This window comes from Hylobates moloch, unplaced genomic scaffold (genome assembly GCF_009828535.3).
Source record: "Hylobates moloch isolate HMO894 unplaced genomic scaffold, HMol_V3 SCAFFOLD_12, whole genome shotgun sequence".
NCBI classification, from domain to species: Eukaryota; Metazoa; Chordata; class Mammalia; order Primates; family Hylobatidae; genus Hylobates; species Hylobates moloch.
This window is the reverse complement of record NW_026652287.1, coordinates 35,121,840-35,139,138: the sequence shown is the minus strand read 5'-3', so window position 1 is coordinate 35,139,138 and position 17,299 is coordinate 35,121,840. Positions and strand designations below refer to the sequence as shown.

At 54.7% G+C, this 17,299-nt stretch overlaps 2 protein-coding genes across 6 annotated transcripts in view; both read left to right on the top strand.

The window, feature by feature from the left end:
- The first annotated feature begins 2,885 nt into the window (after positions 1-2,885).
- Positions 2,886-9,834, top strand: NR1H2 (nuclear receptor subfamily 1 group H member 2). Of its 2 annotated transcripts, XM_032169035.3 has the most exons (10): positions 2,886-3,128; positions 3,271-3,378; positions 4,059-4,120; positions 4,205-4,342; positions 4,622-4,912; positions 4,995-5,272; positions 5,478-5,657; positions 6,254-6,353; positions 8,416-8,624; positions 8,904-9,834. In XM_032169035.3, exons 3-10 carry the CDS (start codon positions 4,078-4,080, stop codon positions 9,048-9,050), a joined length of 1,386 nt encoding a protein of 461 aa, XP_032024926.1. In that variant the 5' UTR covers positions 2,886-3,128; positions 3,271-3,378; positions 4,059-4,077; the 3' UTR covers positions 9,051-9,834. The 2 variants fall into 2 exon arrangements, with proteins under 2 accessions (XP_032024926.1, XP_032024928.1); XM_032169037.2 differs by lacking the exons at positions 2,886-3,128; positions 3,271-3,378 and adding an exon at positions 3,699-3,774 and having other exon boundaries at positions 8,904-9,477.
- Positions 9,835-10,749: 915 nt separating this feature from the next.
- LOC116478111 (DNA polymerase delta catalytic subunit) overlaps positions 10,750-17,299 on the top strand; it is a 45,594-nt gene continuing 39,044 nt past the window's right edge. Inside the window, exon 1 of one of the 4 annotated variants that reach the window (XM_032169004.2) lies at positions 10,750-10,825. The gene's annotated coding sequence lies outside the window, so the exon portion shown is untranslated. Of the gene's footprint in view, positions 10,826-12,530; positions 13,305-17,299 lie in introns of those variants that run through there. The other 3 variants (XM_032169003.2, XM_032169010.2, XM_032169005.2) reach the window with 3 other exon arrangements.

The following is a 17,299-nucleotide window of genomic DNA, read 5'->3' as shown; positions in this document are numbered from 1 at the left end:
GGGTGGACTGGAGAGAGAGTCTCCTGCAGGGGGCGTTTGGGGCTGCTACCTTAATGGGTTTCTTTCTTTCTGTTTTTTTTTTGTTTGTTTTTTTTTTTGAGACAATCTTGCTCTGTCGCCAGGCTGGAGTGCAGTGGCACGATCTCGGCTCACCGCAACCTCTGCCTCAACGGGTTCCAGTGATTCTCCTGCCTCAGCCTGCTGAGTAGCTGGGACTACAGGCATGCACTATGGATTTCTTTAATCAAGGAGTGGAATATTCATGAAGATTCCTAGAAAAAGGAGATTTTTGAGAACTGCGGTGCCACCCAGTTTTACACCAAATATGGGTGTTCCTGTAACTGTCCTGGTGCTGGTGCTGGTGGCTGTGTGTTTATGTTAATGAGCATATAATGAGGTCCTAGGTGAGACCTAGATCATATGTAGGGCTTTGTTGGGTCCAATGTGTCTTAGCCGGGTTGGTCCACACCTAAGGTTTTCAAGAGTCTTATCAGCCCCCACCTGCTGCAACTATTTCAACAGTTTCCTTTTGCTAGTCATGTGAAACTGCTGCCTGGAATTTTCTATTCTCCTGTGACTACCCTGTGTTATTCCTGTCTCGTTTTTTTTTTTTTTTTGAGATAGAGTTTCAGTCTGTCGGTAGGCTGGAGTGCAGTAGCGCGATCTCGGCTCACTGCGACCTCCGATTCCTTGGTAGCTGGGATTACAGGCACGTGCCACCACGCCCAGCTAATTTTTGTATTTTTAGTAGAGACGGGGTTTCACCAAGTTGGTCAGGCTAGTCTCGAACTCCTGATCTCAGGTGATCCACCCGCCTTGGCCTCCCAAAGTGCTGGGATTACAGGCGTGAGCCACCACGCCCAGCTTTCTCACTCCTGTTTGCAATTTACAGGCAAGGAAACTGAGGCGCAGGCAGGTTAAGGAACTGGGCTCAGCGTTACACAGGAAGGAAGTGACAGAGACGCCAGGTTCTGCCATTTCCAATGCTCATGTTAATCACTCGTTTCGCATCTAACATCCCTGGGTGGAAAATTCCACAATCTCAAACAATGGGCCTGAGTAGACAAAATAAGTTACAAAAGAGCATGGATCACATAGTGCCATTTCTTTTTTTTAAAGGCATACACATATGTCAGAGACATTCCAATCACAGCGATTCTGTCTTGAATAGGAGCTTGGTAAAATAAGGCTGAGACCTACTGGGCTGCATTCCCAGGAGGTTAAGGCATTCTTAGTCACAGGATGAGATAGGATAGGAGGCTGGCACAAGATACGGGTCACAAAGAGCTTGCTGATAAAACAGCATATGCAATAAAGAAGCCAGCCAAATCCCAGCAAAACCAAGATGGCGATGAGAGTGACCTCTAGCCGTCCTCATGGCTCATTATACACTAATTATAATGCATTAGCATGCTAAAAGTCACACCCACCAGCACGATGACAGCTTACAAATGCCATGGCAACATCAGGAAGTTCCCCTATATGGTCTAAACGGGGGAGGAACCCTCAGTTCTGAGAATTGCCTACCCTTTTCCTGGAAAACTCATGAATAATCCACCCGTTGTTTAGCATATAATCAAGAAATAACTGTAAGTATAATCACAGTGAACAGCTCAAGCCGCTGCTCTACCTGGAGTAGCCATTCTTTTATTCCTTTACTTTATTTTTATGCATTTTATTTTTGAGACGGAGTTTCGCTCTTGTTGCCCAGACTGGAGTGCAATGGCACAATCTCGGCTCACCGCAACCTCCACCTCCCGGGTTCAAGCAATTCTCCTGCCTCAGCCTCTCCCGAGTAGCTGGGATTACAGGCGCCCGCCACCATGCCTGGCTAATTTTGCATTTTTAGTAGAGACAGGGTTTCTCCATGTTGGTCAGGCTGATCTCAAACTCCTGACCTCAGGTGATCTGCCCACCTCGGCCTCCCAAAGTGCTGGGATTACAGGCGTGAGCCACCGCGCCCAGTCTGAGACTGAGCTTTTTTAATACTTCCAATCACCAAGTTATTGAAACCATTTTTGCAAAATTTTAACAATGAGAAAATTCTGACATCTCAAATCTGGCCAGGCACAGCGGCTCACGCCTGTAATCCCAACACGCTGGAAGGCTGAGGCAGGTGGATCGCCTGAGGTCAGGAGTTCGATACCAGCCTGGCAAACATGGTGAAACCCCATCTCTACTAAAAATAGAAAAATTAGCCGGCCGTGGTGGCGGGCACCTGTAATCCCAGCTACAAGGGAGGCTGAGGCAGAAGAATCGCTTGAACCCAGGAGGCGGCGGTTGCAGTCAGCTGAGATCACGGCACTGCACTCCAGCCTGGGCAACAGAGCGAGACTCCATCTCAAAAGAAAAATAAGTAAAAATAAGCCCAGCGCCACGGCTCACGCCTGTAATCCCAGCACTTTGGGAGGCCCAGGCAGGCGGATCATTTGAGGTCAGGAGTTCGAGACCAGCCTCGCCAACATGGTGAAACCCTGTCTCTACTAAAAATACAGAAAAATGAGCCGGGCGTCGTGGCACATGCCTGTAATCCCAGTTACTTGGGAGGCTGAGGCACGAGAATCTCTTGAACCCAGGAGGCAGAGGCTGCAGTGAGCTGAGATCACACCACTGCACTCCAGCCTGGGGTGACAGAGTGAGACCTCTCCAAATAAATATATAAAAATAAATAAAACCAACAAGTAGCACGACTCCAAAATCAGAAAACTTGTAACGACCAAAAAAGTGCAAACGTGCCTTAAATCAGTCATGTGCGACAAGCAGCTATAGCTAGGGTTTGGCCGCAGGCTCAGAGAAGTGCATGAATGAGCTAAAGCCACAAAGCGCGGGGCTGGAGGTTTAGCTCCCAAGAAGCGAGGAAATGGGTTCGGAACTCTTCTGCCAAGTCCCAGTAGATCCACCCGGTAAACTTCCGGTGAGTTTCCAACTTCCGTGCGGGGCAGCAGCTTCGGCTGGTCCTAAGCGGACCGGAAGTTCGTCAACTTTCGCGCTCCGCCCCTCTTCCGGACGTGACGCAAGGGCGGGGTTGCCGGAAGAAGTGGCGAAGTTACTTTTGAGGGTATTCGAGTAGCAGCGGTGGGTCAGCGGCTAAAGAGGAGGACGGAGAGAAGCAGAGCAAGGGAACCCAGGCAGGTGCACCCGAGAGTGGGGAGACGCAAGAGGAGCCCCGAACCCGGGGCTTCTCGGCGCTCCCCGCGTACTCTGCTCAGCCCCCTTCTCTCCTTCCATTTCCTCCCCTCCGTAACTCGCGCCTCCCGCGGCTGTTTCCAGGGCAACAGGAGTAGTTCACTCCGCGAGAGGCCGTCCACGAGACCCCCGCGCGCAGCCATGAGCCCCGCCCCCCGCTGGTGCTTGGAGAGGGGCGGGACCTGGAGAGAGGTGCGGGGGCGGAGCATGAATGGAGGAGGCGGGGCGGGGCATGATGGGAGGTGATGGGGAGGGACCTGGAGCGCGGTGCGGGGGCGGGGCATGAAGGGAGGAGGCGGGGCTGGGGGCGGGGCATGATGGGAGGGGGATGGGGCGGGACCTGGAGCACGTTGTGGGGGTGAGGCTTGGAGGGAGGGATGCGTATGGGGCGGGGCAGGGTGTTGGGAGGCCCATGATGGGGGCTCTAGGGACTGAACCTGGAAGGTTGAGGGTGGAGCATAATAGGAGGAGGTGGGGTCAGAATGAGAAATAGGGATGCTTGGGGCAGAAGTGAGGTAGAGTCTTAAGAAGAGGAGGTGGGGGGAAACCACATGGGATGGAGGCCGGGAAGGCAGAGCATGATTAAAGGTGAATGGGCCCTACCTAGAAAAATCAGGTGGATTGGACCTGAGGGGGCGGGCCTACAGCAGGGGCGGGGCTTAAGACCAAGCTGAAGGCTGGCATGGAACAGAAGGGGCGGGTCCTGTTAGAAGGATGGGGAGGGTTCATAGGCTGGTAGGAACCAGGGTTGTGGCTGAGAGTAGGGTCTCTGGAGAGATGGACAAAAAAGGGGAAGCCCTGTCAAGACCTGTAACTGACCTAACCCAATCCGTCTTAGCCCCACAAGGCTCTGAATCCCCTGTATTCTACAGGCTGCTCCGTGACCCCACCATGTCCTCTCCCACCACGAGTTCCCTGGATACCCCCCTGCCTGGTGAGTGACTCTCTTCCCCACCCAGCCCTTATCATACACTAGCAGAAGCTCACTGTACCCCTCCCGGATTCCACCTTCTTCCAGGAAATGGCCCCCCTCAGCCTGGCACCCCTTCTTCTTCACCCACTGTAAAGGAGGAGGGTCCAGAGCCGTGGCCTGGGGGTCCGGACCCTGATGTCCCAGGCACTGATGAGGCCAGCTCAGCCTGCAGCGCGGACTGGGGTGAGACAGGGCCCTGGAGTTGATGTGGGGGCTTGGGGAGGGGTTTAGGAAGGGAGAAAGAAATAGAGATGGTAATGGGAGGCCCTTGATCTTTACTTTTTGTTCTTGCTGTCTCCTTAACATATACATCTTTCTAAATTGCAATTTCCCTGAACGTGAGCAGCAACTCCTCTCTCCCTCCATCCTCTGGCGCTTTGCCCGGGGATCTGCTATGGGCTCATCCCTCTGGTTCCTGTTTCTTCTTGTGGCTTTCTCATGGTCTCTACCTACCCACCCCAGTCATCCCAGATCCTGAAGAGGAGCCAGAGCGCAAGCGAAAGAAGGGCCCAGCCCCGAAGATGCTGGGCCACGAGCTTTGCCGCGTCTGCGGGGACAAGGCCTCCGGCTTCCACTACAACGTGCTCAGCTGCGAAGGCTGCAAGGGCTTCTTCCGGCGCAGTGTGGTCCGTGGCGGGGCTCGGCGCTATGCCTGCCGGGGTGGCGGAACCTGCCAGATGGACGCTTTCATGCGGCGCAAGTGCCAGCAGTGCCGGCTGCGCAAGTGCAAGGAGGCAGGGATGAGGGAGCAGTGTGAGTGCAGTGGGAGGGGGCGGTGCTGGCCTGGCCCCCTGCCCAGCCCTGGGGTTCTGCTGAGGCCTGCATCCCCCTACAGGCGTCCTCTCTGAAGAACAGATCCGGAAGAAGAAGATTCGGAAACAGCAGCAGCAGCAGTCACAGTCACAGTCGCAGTCACCTGCAGGGCCGCAGGGCAGCAGCAGCTCAGCCTCTGGGCCTGGGGCGTCTCCTGGTGGATCTGAGGCAGGCAGCCAGGGTTCTGGGGAAGGCGAGGGTGTCCAGTTAACAGCGGCTCAAGAACTAATGATCCAGCAGTTGGTGGCAGCCCAGCTGCAGTGCAACAAACGCTCCTTCTCCGACCAGCCCAAAGTCACGGTACTGCCCCCTCCACAACCTTGAGTGTGATGGTCCCGATGGGGTAGAGCTGGCTGGGCCATCACGCAGGGTGTGGGAGAATGAGGCTCCAGAGGGCAGGAGCTTTGGGAGGAGGGTCCCCCAGGGTGCAGGCTTGGCATCAAGGTGGCCGCCCAGACTTAGGCTCACAAAGACCTGGGAGTGACTCTGGTCTCCTGTGTCCCAGCCCTGGCCCCTGGGTGCAGACCCCCAGTCCCGAGATGCCCGCCAGCAACGCTTCGCCCACTTCACGGAGCTGGCCATCATCTCAGTCCAGGAGATCGTGGACTTCGCCAAGCAAGTGCCTGGTTTCCTGCAGCTGGGCCGGGAGGACCAGATCGCCCTCTTGAAGGCATCCACTATCGAGGTAATGGTCCATCTGCCCCCAAGGAACCCCAGAGATAGCTCCAGGAGAGATGCTGGGAGCAGAGTTAAGCAAGACCAGTCCTTGCCCTTGTGGGATGACATTCCATGGCGAATAGGGTCTTCTATGAGCCAAGGAGAGAGGAAAAAGGGTCTGAGGCTGAGAAATTTGAGGATCAGGCCAGAGGGGCTATTTTAGAGAAAAGTTGCCAAAAAGGCTTTTCAGAGGAGTTAGCATTTGAATCAAAGTAGGGATAACATGTAAGTATTGAGCGCCTGCAGTATGCCAGGCTTTATTCCAAGTGTTGGCATATGGGGCAAAGAACAAAGCAGATCAAACCCCCTGCCCCTATACCTTGTGCTCACCTGGGGAACGAGTATTCTAAGGAGATGGGGATGCAGCATGTGCGGAAGCCTGAAGTGGAGAAAGAGCTCGGGCTGTCTCACGTGATGGCTGCACGCTGGTGTGGCTGAGAGAACGGGGGAAGGGGACAAGGGATAATCCTGGTGAGATTAGACCCCCATTTGGGCCAGGAGGGAAGGGACTAGCAGCTGAAGGGTCGCAGGGTTCGAGCCCCCCCCTCCCGCTGCCGCCCTTAGATCATGCTGCTGGAGACAGCCAGGCGCTATAACCACGAAACAGAGTGCATCACCTTCTTGAAAGACTTCACCTACAGCAAGGACGACTTCCATCGTGCAGGTAGGGCCCAGGGGAGGCTTTGGGGAGGCTTGGCGCCCCTGCTGGCTGGAAGACCTGGGGCCAACTCATCCCTGTTGGAGTCTCTGTTTATCTCCAAAGTCGGGGTGAGGGTTGAGCCAAGGTCAGAGTGAGGTAAGAGTGCATGTGCCGTGTGTGGTGGTGCATGCCTGTAGTCCCAGCTACTCAAGAGGCTGAGGAGGCCAGATTGCTTGAGGCTATAGTGAGCCGTGATTGTGCGATGGCATTCTAGCCTGGTGACAGAGGAGACCGTGTCTCTATTTAAGAAAAAAAAGCATGTATTGAGTGCTGACTCTGTACAGTGGGTTGCAGTGGAAGTTGAGACGGGAGGAACCCTGTTACCACATCAGGCATCTTGGTGGGCATTAGGAAAAGCATCCCCCCACCCCAAAACATGGTCTCACCCAAGGGAGGCAGGCTGGAGCTCAGTCCATTGTGAAGCGGGCAGCCTTCCTTACTGTCTGCGGAGCACCGCTTCCTGCCCTCTGAGAGCGCTGACCTGGGTGGGTGGGCTTCTGGAAGAAGGCCTGGGCAGTGAGAGGCACCGCCTAGGAAAAGGGTGGGAGGAGTGTTGCTCGTGCTGCAGAGCATGCGCCAGGGCCTCGCTCCCTCATTGTCCCACAATCTGTGGGGGACCTCTCTGTATTTCCCGACATCTGTCCGAACCCCACCCTCTCCCCTTCCTCTTACTCCGGTCCTTTCACCACCTGAGACGGTCCCAGTAACCCTTTTAGTATGAGCTTAGCAGGGCAGGGCTGCAGGAAAGCGTTTCTGGCAGGGGGGATCAGCGATTGCAGAGGCCTTGAGGTTGGGGAGAGCTGGTGGTTTGGAGGAACTACAGGGAGGCCCAGGCAACTGGAGCACAAGGAGATGGGGTAGAGAGGAGGTCGGGAATCCCACCCTACCCCTTCCCAGCCCCTCCTCTGCCACCACCCTGGAACACTGCCAGGGTCCCCTTGAGGGGCCGCCTGCCTCTACCCCTGCCTGATGGGGCTGCTGACAGCGCAGGCAGAAGGGTCCTGTCAGCACTTGAGGCTGCCCACATCCCTCTGCTCAGAACCCTCCACGGCTCCCGTCTCACTGGGAGAAGGGCTAGAGTCCTCTCTGTGGCCCACAAAGCCCTTTAGGACCTGGCCTCGCACCCTTTCTGCCCTCAGCTCCCACCCTCTCCCCCTTCTGCAGCCACTCTGGCCTCTTACTGGCACCCATCCAGCATGCTGCAGCCAAGGGCCTGTGTACTTGATGTCCTCTGTCCAGAACTAGGGGGACCAACTGGTCCTAGTTTGCCCAGGACCTTCCCAGTTTTAACACTGAAAGTCTCATGGCCTGGGTAGCCCCCGTCCCAAGTCATGGGAACAGCAGACAGTTGTTCACCCTCACAATCCCTCACCTCCTTCGGATTGGTCACTGCTCCAGTGTCACCCACAGCGCGGCCTTCCCTGCCCACCTTGTGTAAAATAGAACCGTGGCTCAGCAGGGCCCTTCACACTTCTCTGCACTGCCTGGTTCCATTGAACTCACAGCCCTCTGACAGGCTGGGCCTCTTCCTAATGTGTTTGTCTATGACCTGTCCCCTAGGTTCTCAAATGTAAGTGCTGGAGCCTGGCACGTGGCAGGTACTCAGTGACATTTGATGAATGAATGAACAAGTCAGTTTTGGGAATGAGTTTGGGCTTTACCTTGAGCAGTGGAAGCCAGCGCTGGGACCAACACGATGTGACCTAGGTTTTAAAAGCTTCCCTTTGCCTTTGTGAAGGGGACAAGGATAGGACTCAGGGGAAGCTGCAGCCACCACCCAGGTGGGAAGGGAGGGTGGTGATAGGATAGTAGAAAATACTGAAGAAACATGCACCTTCATTATTCATTCCCTCCCCTACTACATGCCAGCAGTCTTATGGGCACGGGGCACAGGTGGACAGAAATGACAAGAACGCTGTAATTACTGCTGTGTTCCCAGCCCCAGAGACTGTGGGCGGTGCCAGGAGCCAGGATGTGGGGCCCGGTTTCGGGCTGAGGGAGTCACGGGCTGCCTCCCGCCCCGCAGGTCTGCAGGTGGAGTTCATCAACCCCATCTTCGAGTTCTCGCGGGCTATGCGGCGGCTGGGCCTGGACGACGCTGAGTATGCCCTGCTCATCGCCATCAACATCTTCTCGGCCGACCGGCCCAACGTGCAGGAGCCGGGCCGCGTGGAGGCGCTGCAGCAGCCCTACGTGGAGGCACTGCTGTCGTACACGCGCATCAAGAGGCCGCAGGTAGGGCCCCGCAGAGCCTCTGCGCAGAGCCAACTATGTCCCGTGGCCCACGTGGTCCGTCCAGGCTGGGCTCTGCCAGCCGTACTGCCGTCCCCTCCGCAGTCTTTCCTCAGGCCCCACCCTGCTGGACTGGGAGCCAGGTCTAGTCCAAGCACAGAGGCGGGCCCCACGCTGGCTCCCACGCCTGGTCGGGGAGGAGCCTTCCTTTCTGTTGGGGTGGGCCGCCCAAAGCCTGGCAGGGCAGGGGCTGAACCAGCGCCCACCTGCCTCCTCCCTCAGGACCAGCTGCGCTTCCCGCGCATGCTCATGAAGCTGGTGAGCCTGCGCACGCTGAGCTCTGTGCACTCGGAGCAGGTCTTCGCCCTGCGGCTCCAGGACAAGAAGCTGCCACCTCTGCTGTCGGAGATCTGGGACGTCCACGAGTGAGGGGCCGGCCACCCAGTCCCACAGCCTTGCCTGACCACCCTCCAGCAGATAGACGCCGGCACCCCTTCCTCTTCCTAGGGTGGAAGGGGACCTGGGCCGAGCCTGTAGACTTGTCGGCTCTCATCCCTTGGGATAAGCCCCAGTCCAGGTCCAAGAGGCTCCCTCCCTGCCCAGTGAGTCTTCCAGAAGGGGTTGAAAGGGTTACAGGTCCTGACCGCTGACCCTTCCCGGCTGCCCTCCCTCCCCAGCTTACACCTCAAGCCCAGCACGCAGTGCACCTTGAACAGAGGGAGGGGAGGACCCATGGCTCTCCCCCATAGCCCGGGAGACCAGGGGCCTTCCTCTTCCTCTGCTCGTTTTATTTAATAAAAACTGAAAACAAAAACGGGAAAATAAAATATGAATACAATCCAGCCCGGAGCTGGAGTGCAAGATGGAGAGGGCGTGGGCTTCTAGGGACCTCAGTGACACCGGGTCCCTGAACCTGATTGAGCAGGTGGGACTGGGTGTCCCCAGGCTGTTGGGAAGGGTGGCACATAGGGTCCCAGTGCTGGGTGGTGTGTCGCCTGCTGTGAAGGTTCAGGACAGAGGCCTCAGCCTCAGGGTCACCTCCCTGGACAAGGTGAATCAGAACCCTTGAAGGATAAACAGGATTTAAGTGGATGAGGGGACCTGGACTTTTGTCCAAACAACAAGTGTTTGTTGAGGCCTCCTGTGGGCCAGGCACTGGGTTGGCCATTCTAGAGATGGAGACATTCACCCAGTAAATGTTTCCGGAGCATTTACTATAGTCAGGCACAATTCTAGGCACTGGAAACATCCGTGAACAAGATAACCATCCCCCTACCAAGACGGGGGCTAGGGACTTTAATGAGCGTGGCACTGTGGTGGGGCTAGAGGAAGTCAGGCAAGGTATCACAACAGGCAATCGCTGGGACCTAAAACAAGAGCCCGGGGCCTGGGCCTCCAAGTTGAGGGAACAGCACGTGCAAGGTTTGAAAGGTGAGATACACCAGGAGTTCGGAGCGAGCAAGCGACGAAGTTCCTCCAATTCTTCCTACCCCTGTGCCAGCCCTGAAGGAGCTGAATGAGCAATTCCAATCGAGGGCGAAAGGGGAGTTGCATGGAGGGATGCAACTTAAAGGTATATTTATTTGAGGCGGAGGACGGTGGAACTGAGTAGTTACAAACGATCACCTTACCTAAGAGTAGTGTACCGGGCTCCCCACAACTGTTCCCGTCATGCGTTGTTGAGTCTAATTTACATATAGGGAAACTGAGGCCAGGATGAAGGAGAACAGATCAAGCCAGGACTCTTACACTTAAATCGGCCAGCCTCTGCGGGGTTCTCGGGCGTCAGGTCACTAGCTGGCTGCTGGGCAGCGACGGGGCAGCGCTCCCCACACGGCCCCAGGCGAGAGGCGGGCGGGGGGACGCGGAGGATGCGCGCGCAACGAGGAGAGAGAACAGAGCCGCGGCGCGCACAGACTGCACGAGGTGGTGAAGGCAGCCGCGCGGAGGGGCGTGGCTTCGGGCCGACACTTCATGGGGAGGCGGAGTTAAGGGAATTTTTCAGCAAGGGGGCGAGGCTACTTCGTAAGCTGAGAGAGGGGGTGGGGCCTGCTCTGCAGTCGAACAAGCGGGGCGTGGCCTCGCCCGCACTTGGGCAGGCGGGGGCGTGGCGCGTCTCAGAGCGCCGCGGCTCTGGGCTTGCGCGCGCGGGAGTCAGGGGTCACGGCGGCGTAGGCTGTGGCGGGAAACGCTGTTTGAAGCGGGTGAGTAGAGGGGAAAGAGGGAGTTCGGGGCAGTGGGCTTGGTAGGGAACCGGGCTTGAGCAGCCAGGCACATAGATCTGAGAGACGGTTACGAGGGCACCCCTTGGCCCGGGGGCGCGCAGGAGGGGGCAGGGGCCAGGGGTTTCCTGGGCGAGGGCGCGGGGACGAGCAGGAAAAGGCCGGGGTGGGGGTGGAATTCCTCGGCGGGCAGGGGGCGCATGCGCCGGTCACCGTGGGGCGGGACGTGGCCCAGGAGGAGCTGGGGGAACTGGGTGGTGCACGTGCGGGCTTGGTGTCATCCTGGATTCGCTGGGTGTTTTGAGTACTCTGTGCCGGGCACTTTTCTGGAAGCAGGAACAAGTCAGAGAAGTCCCTGCCTCGGGAAGACAGATGGTAGACAAGTGATGAGTTTTAATAGTAGCGTCAGTAAAGCAGTGCTCTGGGGCTGTGAGATGCTCTCGGATGAGAGCTAACGCAAGGTAACGTGATAATGAGGGAAGAGCCTGCTGCTTTAACTGGAGTGGTCCAGAATCGACCGCTCTGGGACCCTCAAGTGCAAAGCCCTGAGGTGGAAGGAGCTTGGCGTATTTGTAGCAGGAGCCGAGGGGACGAGAGAAATACAGATGAGGTCGGAGTCATGTTGGGGAACTAGATCCTATAGGGCCTTGTAAACCTTGGTATGGAATTTCTCCTTTATTCTAGGTTCAGCGGGGAGCCGTGGGAGGGTTTGAGCGTGGAAACAACACGATTCGCCCCGTGTTTTGAAAAACTCACTGACCACTGAGTGGAAATTGGATTGTAGCAGGAATAAGAATGGAAGGAGGGAGATCTGTTAGGAGGGAGAGCGTCCTGCAGGCGGAGAGAATCAGGCTCAGGTTACCTTTGCGGGTGGAGCCAGGGGGACTGGCTGATGTGGACTGGGCGTAGGAGCGAGGGGAAGAGTCCAGGATGACTCTTGGGTTTGTGGTTTGAGCAGCAGGCTGGATGGGGAAGGCTAAGGGAGAAGCCGGTTGGAGTTGCCTCTCTGAAGGCAGAGATTAGTGGGGGAGTGAGTGGGCAGGGTTTAGAGTGGAGCCAGGAGTGGGCAGGGCGATGTCAGTGCCTCGCCTCAGCTCTTCCACTCAAGGAACTTCTTGCTGCTGTCTCCGTTTTTTTTTTTTTTTTTTTTTTTTGAGACAGAGTCTTGCTCTGTCACCCAGGCTGGAATGCAGTGGTGCGAACTCAGCTCATTGCAACCTCCGCCTCCCGGGTTCAAGCGAGTCTCGTGCCTCAGCCTCCTGAGTAGCTGGGATTACGGGTGCCCGCTGCCACGCCCAGCTCATTTTTTTGTATTTTTAGTAGAGATGGGGTTTTGCCGTGTTGGCCAGGCTGGTCTCGAACTGCTGACCTCAGGTGATCCACTCGCCTTGGCCTCCCAAAGTGCTGGGATTACAGGCGTGAGCCACCACGCACGGCCGCCTCTCCTCCTTCCTGCACTTCCCCCCACAGGTCTCTCTTCCCCCTAGAGAGGTTCCTTCCCTCCCTCTGAAATGCTCTTCCCTCTCTTATGTGTTTCTGACAGCTGCTCTTTGGACAGGCCCTCTGCTGAGCACTGGGGAGCCAATGATCATCCAGTTTGGTTGGGGAAGGACAGGAGATTTCAGTCCAGGGTGCGCTGAGCTATGGTGGAGCAGTGATAGTCTTTGGGAGCCAAGAGAAGAACCTGTGCGCTCAGGGAAGACTCACCAGAGTGGTTGATATTCACAGGGAGTTTCAACTCACATGCCTTTTTTTTTTTGGTTTTTGAGACAGGGTCTTGCTCTGTCCCCCAGGCTCGAGTGCAGTGGCACGATCTCGGCCACCTCCCGGGTTCAAGCGATTCTCATGCCTCAGCCCCCCGAGTAGCTGGGATTACAGGTGCATGCCACCACGCCCAACTAATTTTTGTATTTTTAGTAGAGAAAGGGTTTTGCCATGTTGCCCAGGCTGGTCTCGAATCCCTGACCTCAAGTAATCCTCCCACCTCGGCCTCCCAAAGTGCTGGGATTACAGGTGTGAGCCACCACACTCGGCCTAAACTCATGTCTTGAAGTAACCGGACACTGTGCAGAGTGATGCTGGAGACCCCAACTTGGGCAAGATGCTGACTCCATTTCTCGAGGAGCTCACAGGCTGAAAGGATCCCAGTTCTGCATGCACACGTGCAATAACGGAAGTGGCACAAGGCGTTGTGGGAACCCTGAAGGGCAGCTGGTCATCTTGGAGGAGCTAAGCCTGAGCTGAGTCTCTGGATGCAGTGGAGTTTGAAGCAGCGAACACTGCCTAAGGCCTCCTGGGGGCCCAGCCCTGTGCTGGGTGATGCTAAGGTCCCAGAGGAGAGTCAGTCCTTGCTCTGCCATCCAGAGGTCCCTGGCTGGTAAGGCAGGAAGACATACACCCAGGCAGTCCAGAGACAGCAGTCACAGAGGCCTAGGGGAAGGACAAGGCCGAAAGTGTGCAGGTGAGCCTGGGCAACATAGCAAGACCCTGTCTACAAAAAATACAAAAACCAGGCTGGGCGCGGTGGCTCACGCTTGTAATCCCAGCACTTTGGGAGTCCGAGGCGGGCAGATCATGAGGTCAGGAGATCAAGACTATCCTGGCTAACACGGTGAAACCCTGTCTCTACTAAAAATACAAAAAATTAGCAGGGCGTGGTGGCGGGCGCCTGTAATCCCAGCACTTTGGGAGGCCGAGGCAGACAGATCACTTGAGGTGAGGAGTTTGAGACCAGTCTGGCCAACATGGTGAAACTCTACTAAAAATACAAAACTAGCTGGACATAGTGGTGGGCGCCTGTAATCCCAGCTACCTGCGAGGCCGAGGCAGGAGAATCGCTTGAGTCCACGAGGTGGAGGTTGCAGTGAGCAAGATCCTGTCCCAAAAAAATATATAAATAAAAATAAAGCTGTGAGATTGGGCAAGATTGGATGAGGTCATTGAGGAAATGAGTGTCTCACTCATCGAGAAAACCGGTGTCTGGCCTGCAGCGAGCGCGTGGTGTCATTTTATTTTTGAATCTCTGTTAAGTGCTTGCTACCGAAGGGTTGTGAGAGGGGCAGAGGACAGTGTTTGCCAAGCTCTCATCCTGTGCCAGGGCCGATGAGAGGGGACACACAGGGGCCTTTCCTTCCTAATGCTGCTCTGCCTCCACTAACAAGAGCCCAAGTTTTGCCCCTGCTGACACCGTCCCTCCCACCGCACCCCCGTAGCCACAGCCAACTGGCCAAGGGCAGCCAGTCGGCTCCTTCCTTCCTCCTCCAGCTTCGGCAATGACTCTGGGTTCCCACAAGCCCCTGCGCTTCCTCTGTCCCACCTGGGGCTCTCCCCGCAGATCATCACTCCCTGTCCCTCTCTGGCTACTTGCATAATTGGAGCCAGAGCCACTAACTACGCTTGCTTCTTCCTGTAAGTCACACATGTACGCGGTTGTCACCCAAAGAGTGCAAACGCAGAGTCAAAGTCTTCCTCACACAAAACTTCCTGCACACGCTCACGGCTGCACCAGTCACAAAAGGTGGAAGCAACCCTAATGTCCATCCACTGATGAAGGGATACGTCAAACGTATTCTAGCCATACAGCGGAAAAGTACTCAGCAAAAAAGGGACACAGCACTGACGACAGGCCGCCACACACATGAACGATGAACACATTCAGAGAAAGCAGCCAGACACAAGAGGCTGCGTATTCCAAGAACCCGTTTATAGGAAATGCCCAGAATAGGCAGATCCATGGAGACAGAAAGTTAGATGAGTGGCTGCCAGGGGTGGGGGCAGATGGGCTGAATGCAGGGAGAGAGCTAAAGGATTTAGGCTTTTTGGGGTGATGAGAGAGTTCTAAAATTGACTGTGGTGATGGTTGCCTAACTCTGAACATACTAAATACCGTTGAACTATATATACTTTAAATGGTTGAATTGTACAGTATGTGAATTATAGCTCAATAAAGCAGTTAGCAAATGAAGTCTTCTACCCTATCCCCCAGGAAACCAGTTTCTTAGCTCTCCTTGTAGAATGATGCATTAAAAGCAAATAGATTTATACATATGCTCTGCATTAAAATAAAAAAGATGTCTACATACTCCCTGCATTAAAAGCAAAAAGATTTCTACCTACTTTTCTGCCCATCTTGTAAAATTGTTACTATTTTCATTTTATATATTTCCCCCTTAATATTTTGAAAAGTTTCAAACCTGCAGAGAAGGTACAAATTGAGTACAGTGAACAGCCACGGCCCTTTGCCTAGATTCACTGGCTGTTGGCATGACACCTCATTTGCTTTATCCAAGCACATGCGTATACCTGTACCTTTTGTCCTTTTTTTTGGCTGAACTATTTGAAAGTTGTGGTCATCATGATACTTCACCTCTGAAAACTCCAGCAGTTAACTTTTTTTTTTTTTTTGAGACAGAGTCTTGCTCTGTCACCCAGGCTGGAGTACGGTGGTGCAATCTTGGCTCACTGCAACCTCCGCCTCCTGGGTTCAAGCGATTCTCCTACCACAGCTTCCTGAGTAGCTGGGACTACAGGCGCGCACCACCACACCTGGCTAATTCTTGTATTTTTAGTAGAGACAGGGTTTCACCATCTTTGCCAGGCTAGTCTTGAACTCCTGACCTCATGATCTACTTGCTTCTGCCTCCCAGAGTGCTGGGATTACAGGCGTGAGCCACTGCACCCGGCCTCTTTTTTTTTTTTGGTACAGGATTTTACTCTGTCATGCAGGCTGTAGTGCAGTGGGGTGGTCATGGCTCACTGCAGCCTCGCCCTCCCTAGGCTCAGCTGATCCTCAGCCTCCCGAGTAGCTGGGACTAAAGGTGTGTGCCACCACACCCTGCTAATTTTTGTATTGTTTATAGAGACAGGGTTTCACCATGTTGCCTAGGCTGATCTCAAACTCCTGGGCTCAAGCGATCCCCCTGCCTCGGCCTCCAAATGTCCTGGGATTACAGCCGTGAGCCACCATACCTGGCCTCCAGCAGTCAGCTCTTAAGAACAGGGATGTCCTCCTGCAGAACTACAGTGTCATTGTCATCGTCATGCAGTTTAACATGAGACAGTGACGTTACCGAATAGACAGTCCTTATTTAGATCTGCCACGTGTCCCTGTAATATTCTTCAAAGCTATTAATACTTTCATCTGTTTTTTTTTTTTTTCCCAAGACTGAGTCTCGCTCTATCGCCCATGCTGGAGTGCAGTGGCACTATCTCGGCCCACTGCAACCTCTGCCTCCCCGGTTCAAGCCATTCTCTTGCCTCAGCCTCCCGAATAGCTGGAATTACAGGCATGCACCACCACACCCAGCTAATTTTTTTGTATTTTTAGTAGAGACAGGGTTTCATTTTGGCCGGGCTGGTCTCGAACTCATGACCTCAGGTGATCCGCCTGCCTTGGGCTCCCAAAGTGCTAGGATTACAGGCGTGAGCCACCACATCCAGCCTGTTTTTTTTGTTTTTGTTTTTGTGTTTTTTCTTTTTTGAAACAGAGCCTCATTGTCACCCAGGCTGGAGTGCAGTGGTGTGATCTTGGCTCACTGCCACCTCCACCTCCTGGGTTCAATCGATTCTCCTGCCTCAGCCTCCCGAGTAGCTAGGATTACAGGCACCTGCCACCACGCCCAGCTAATTTTTATATTTTTAGTAGAGACAGGGTTTCACCATGTTGGCCAGGCTGGTCTCAAACTCCTGACCTCAGGTGATCCACCCACCTCAGCCTCCCATAGTGTTGGGATTACAGGTGTGAGCCACTGCGCCTGGCCAATAATTTCTTTTTTTCTTTTTTTTTTTCCCACTCTTGTTGCCTAGGCTGGAGTGCAATGGCGCAATCTTGGCTCACTGCAACCTCCGCCTCCCAGGTTCAAGCGATTCTCCTGCCTCAGCCTCCCGAGTAGCTGGGATTATAGGTGCCCACCACCACGCCCAGCTAATTTTTGTATTTTTTTAGTAGAGACGCAGTTTTCACCACGTTGGCCAGGCTGGTCTTAATCTCCTGACCTCAGGTGATCGCCTGCGTCGGCCTCCCAAAGTGCTGGGATTACAGGCTTGAGCCACTGCACCTGGCCCATCATTTTACTTTTTTAATCCAAGTTCTAACCTAGGGTAACACATTGTCATGGCAACTTTTTCATTTTTTGAGACATGTCTCGCTCTCTTGCCCAGACTGTATTGCAGTGGTGCAGTCATGGCTCACTGCAGCCTTCACCTCCCAGGCTCAAGTGATCCTCCCACCTCAGTCTCCTGAGTACCTGGGACTATAGGTATGCGCCACCATGCTTAAGTAATTTTTAATTTTTTGTAGAGATTGACTGATTTTTAATTTTTTGTAGAAATTGAGTCTCACTATGTTGCCTAGGCTAGTTTCTAACTCCTGGCCTCAAGTGATCATCCCACCTCAGCCTCCCAAAGTGTTGGGATTACAGATGTGAGCCCCCAACCCAGGCAACTTACTTTTTCATG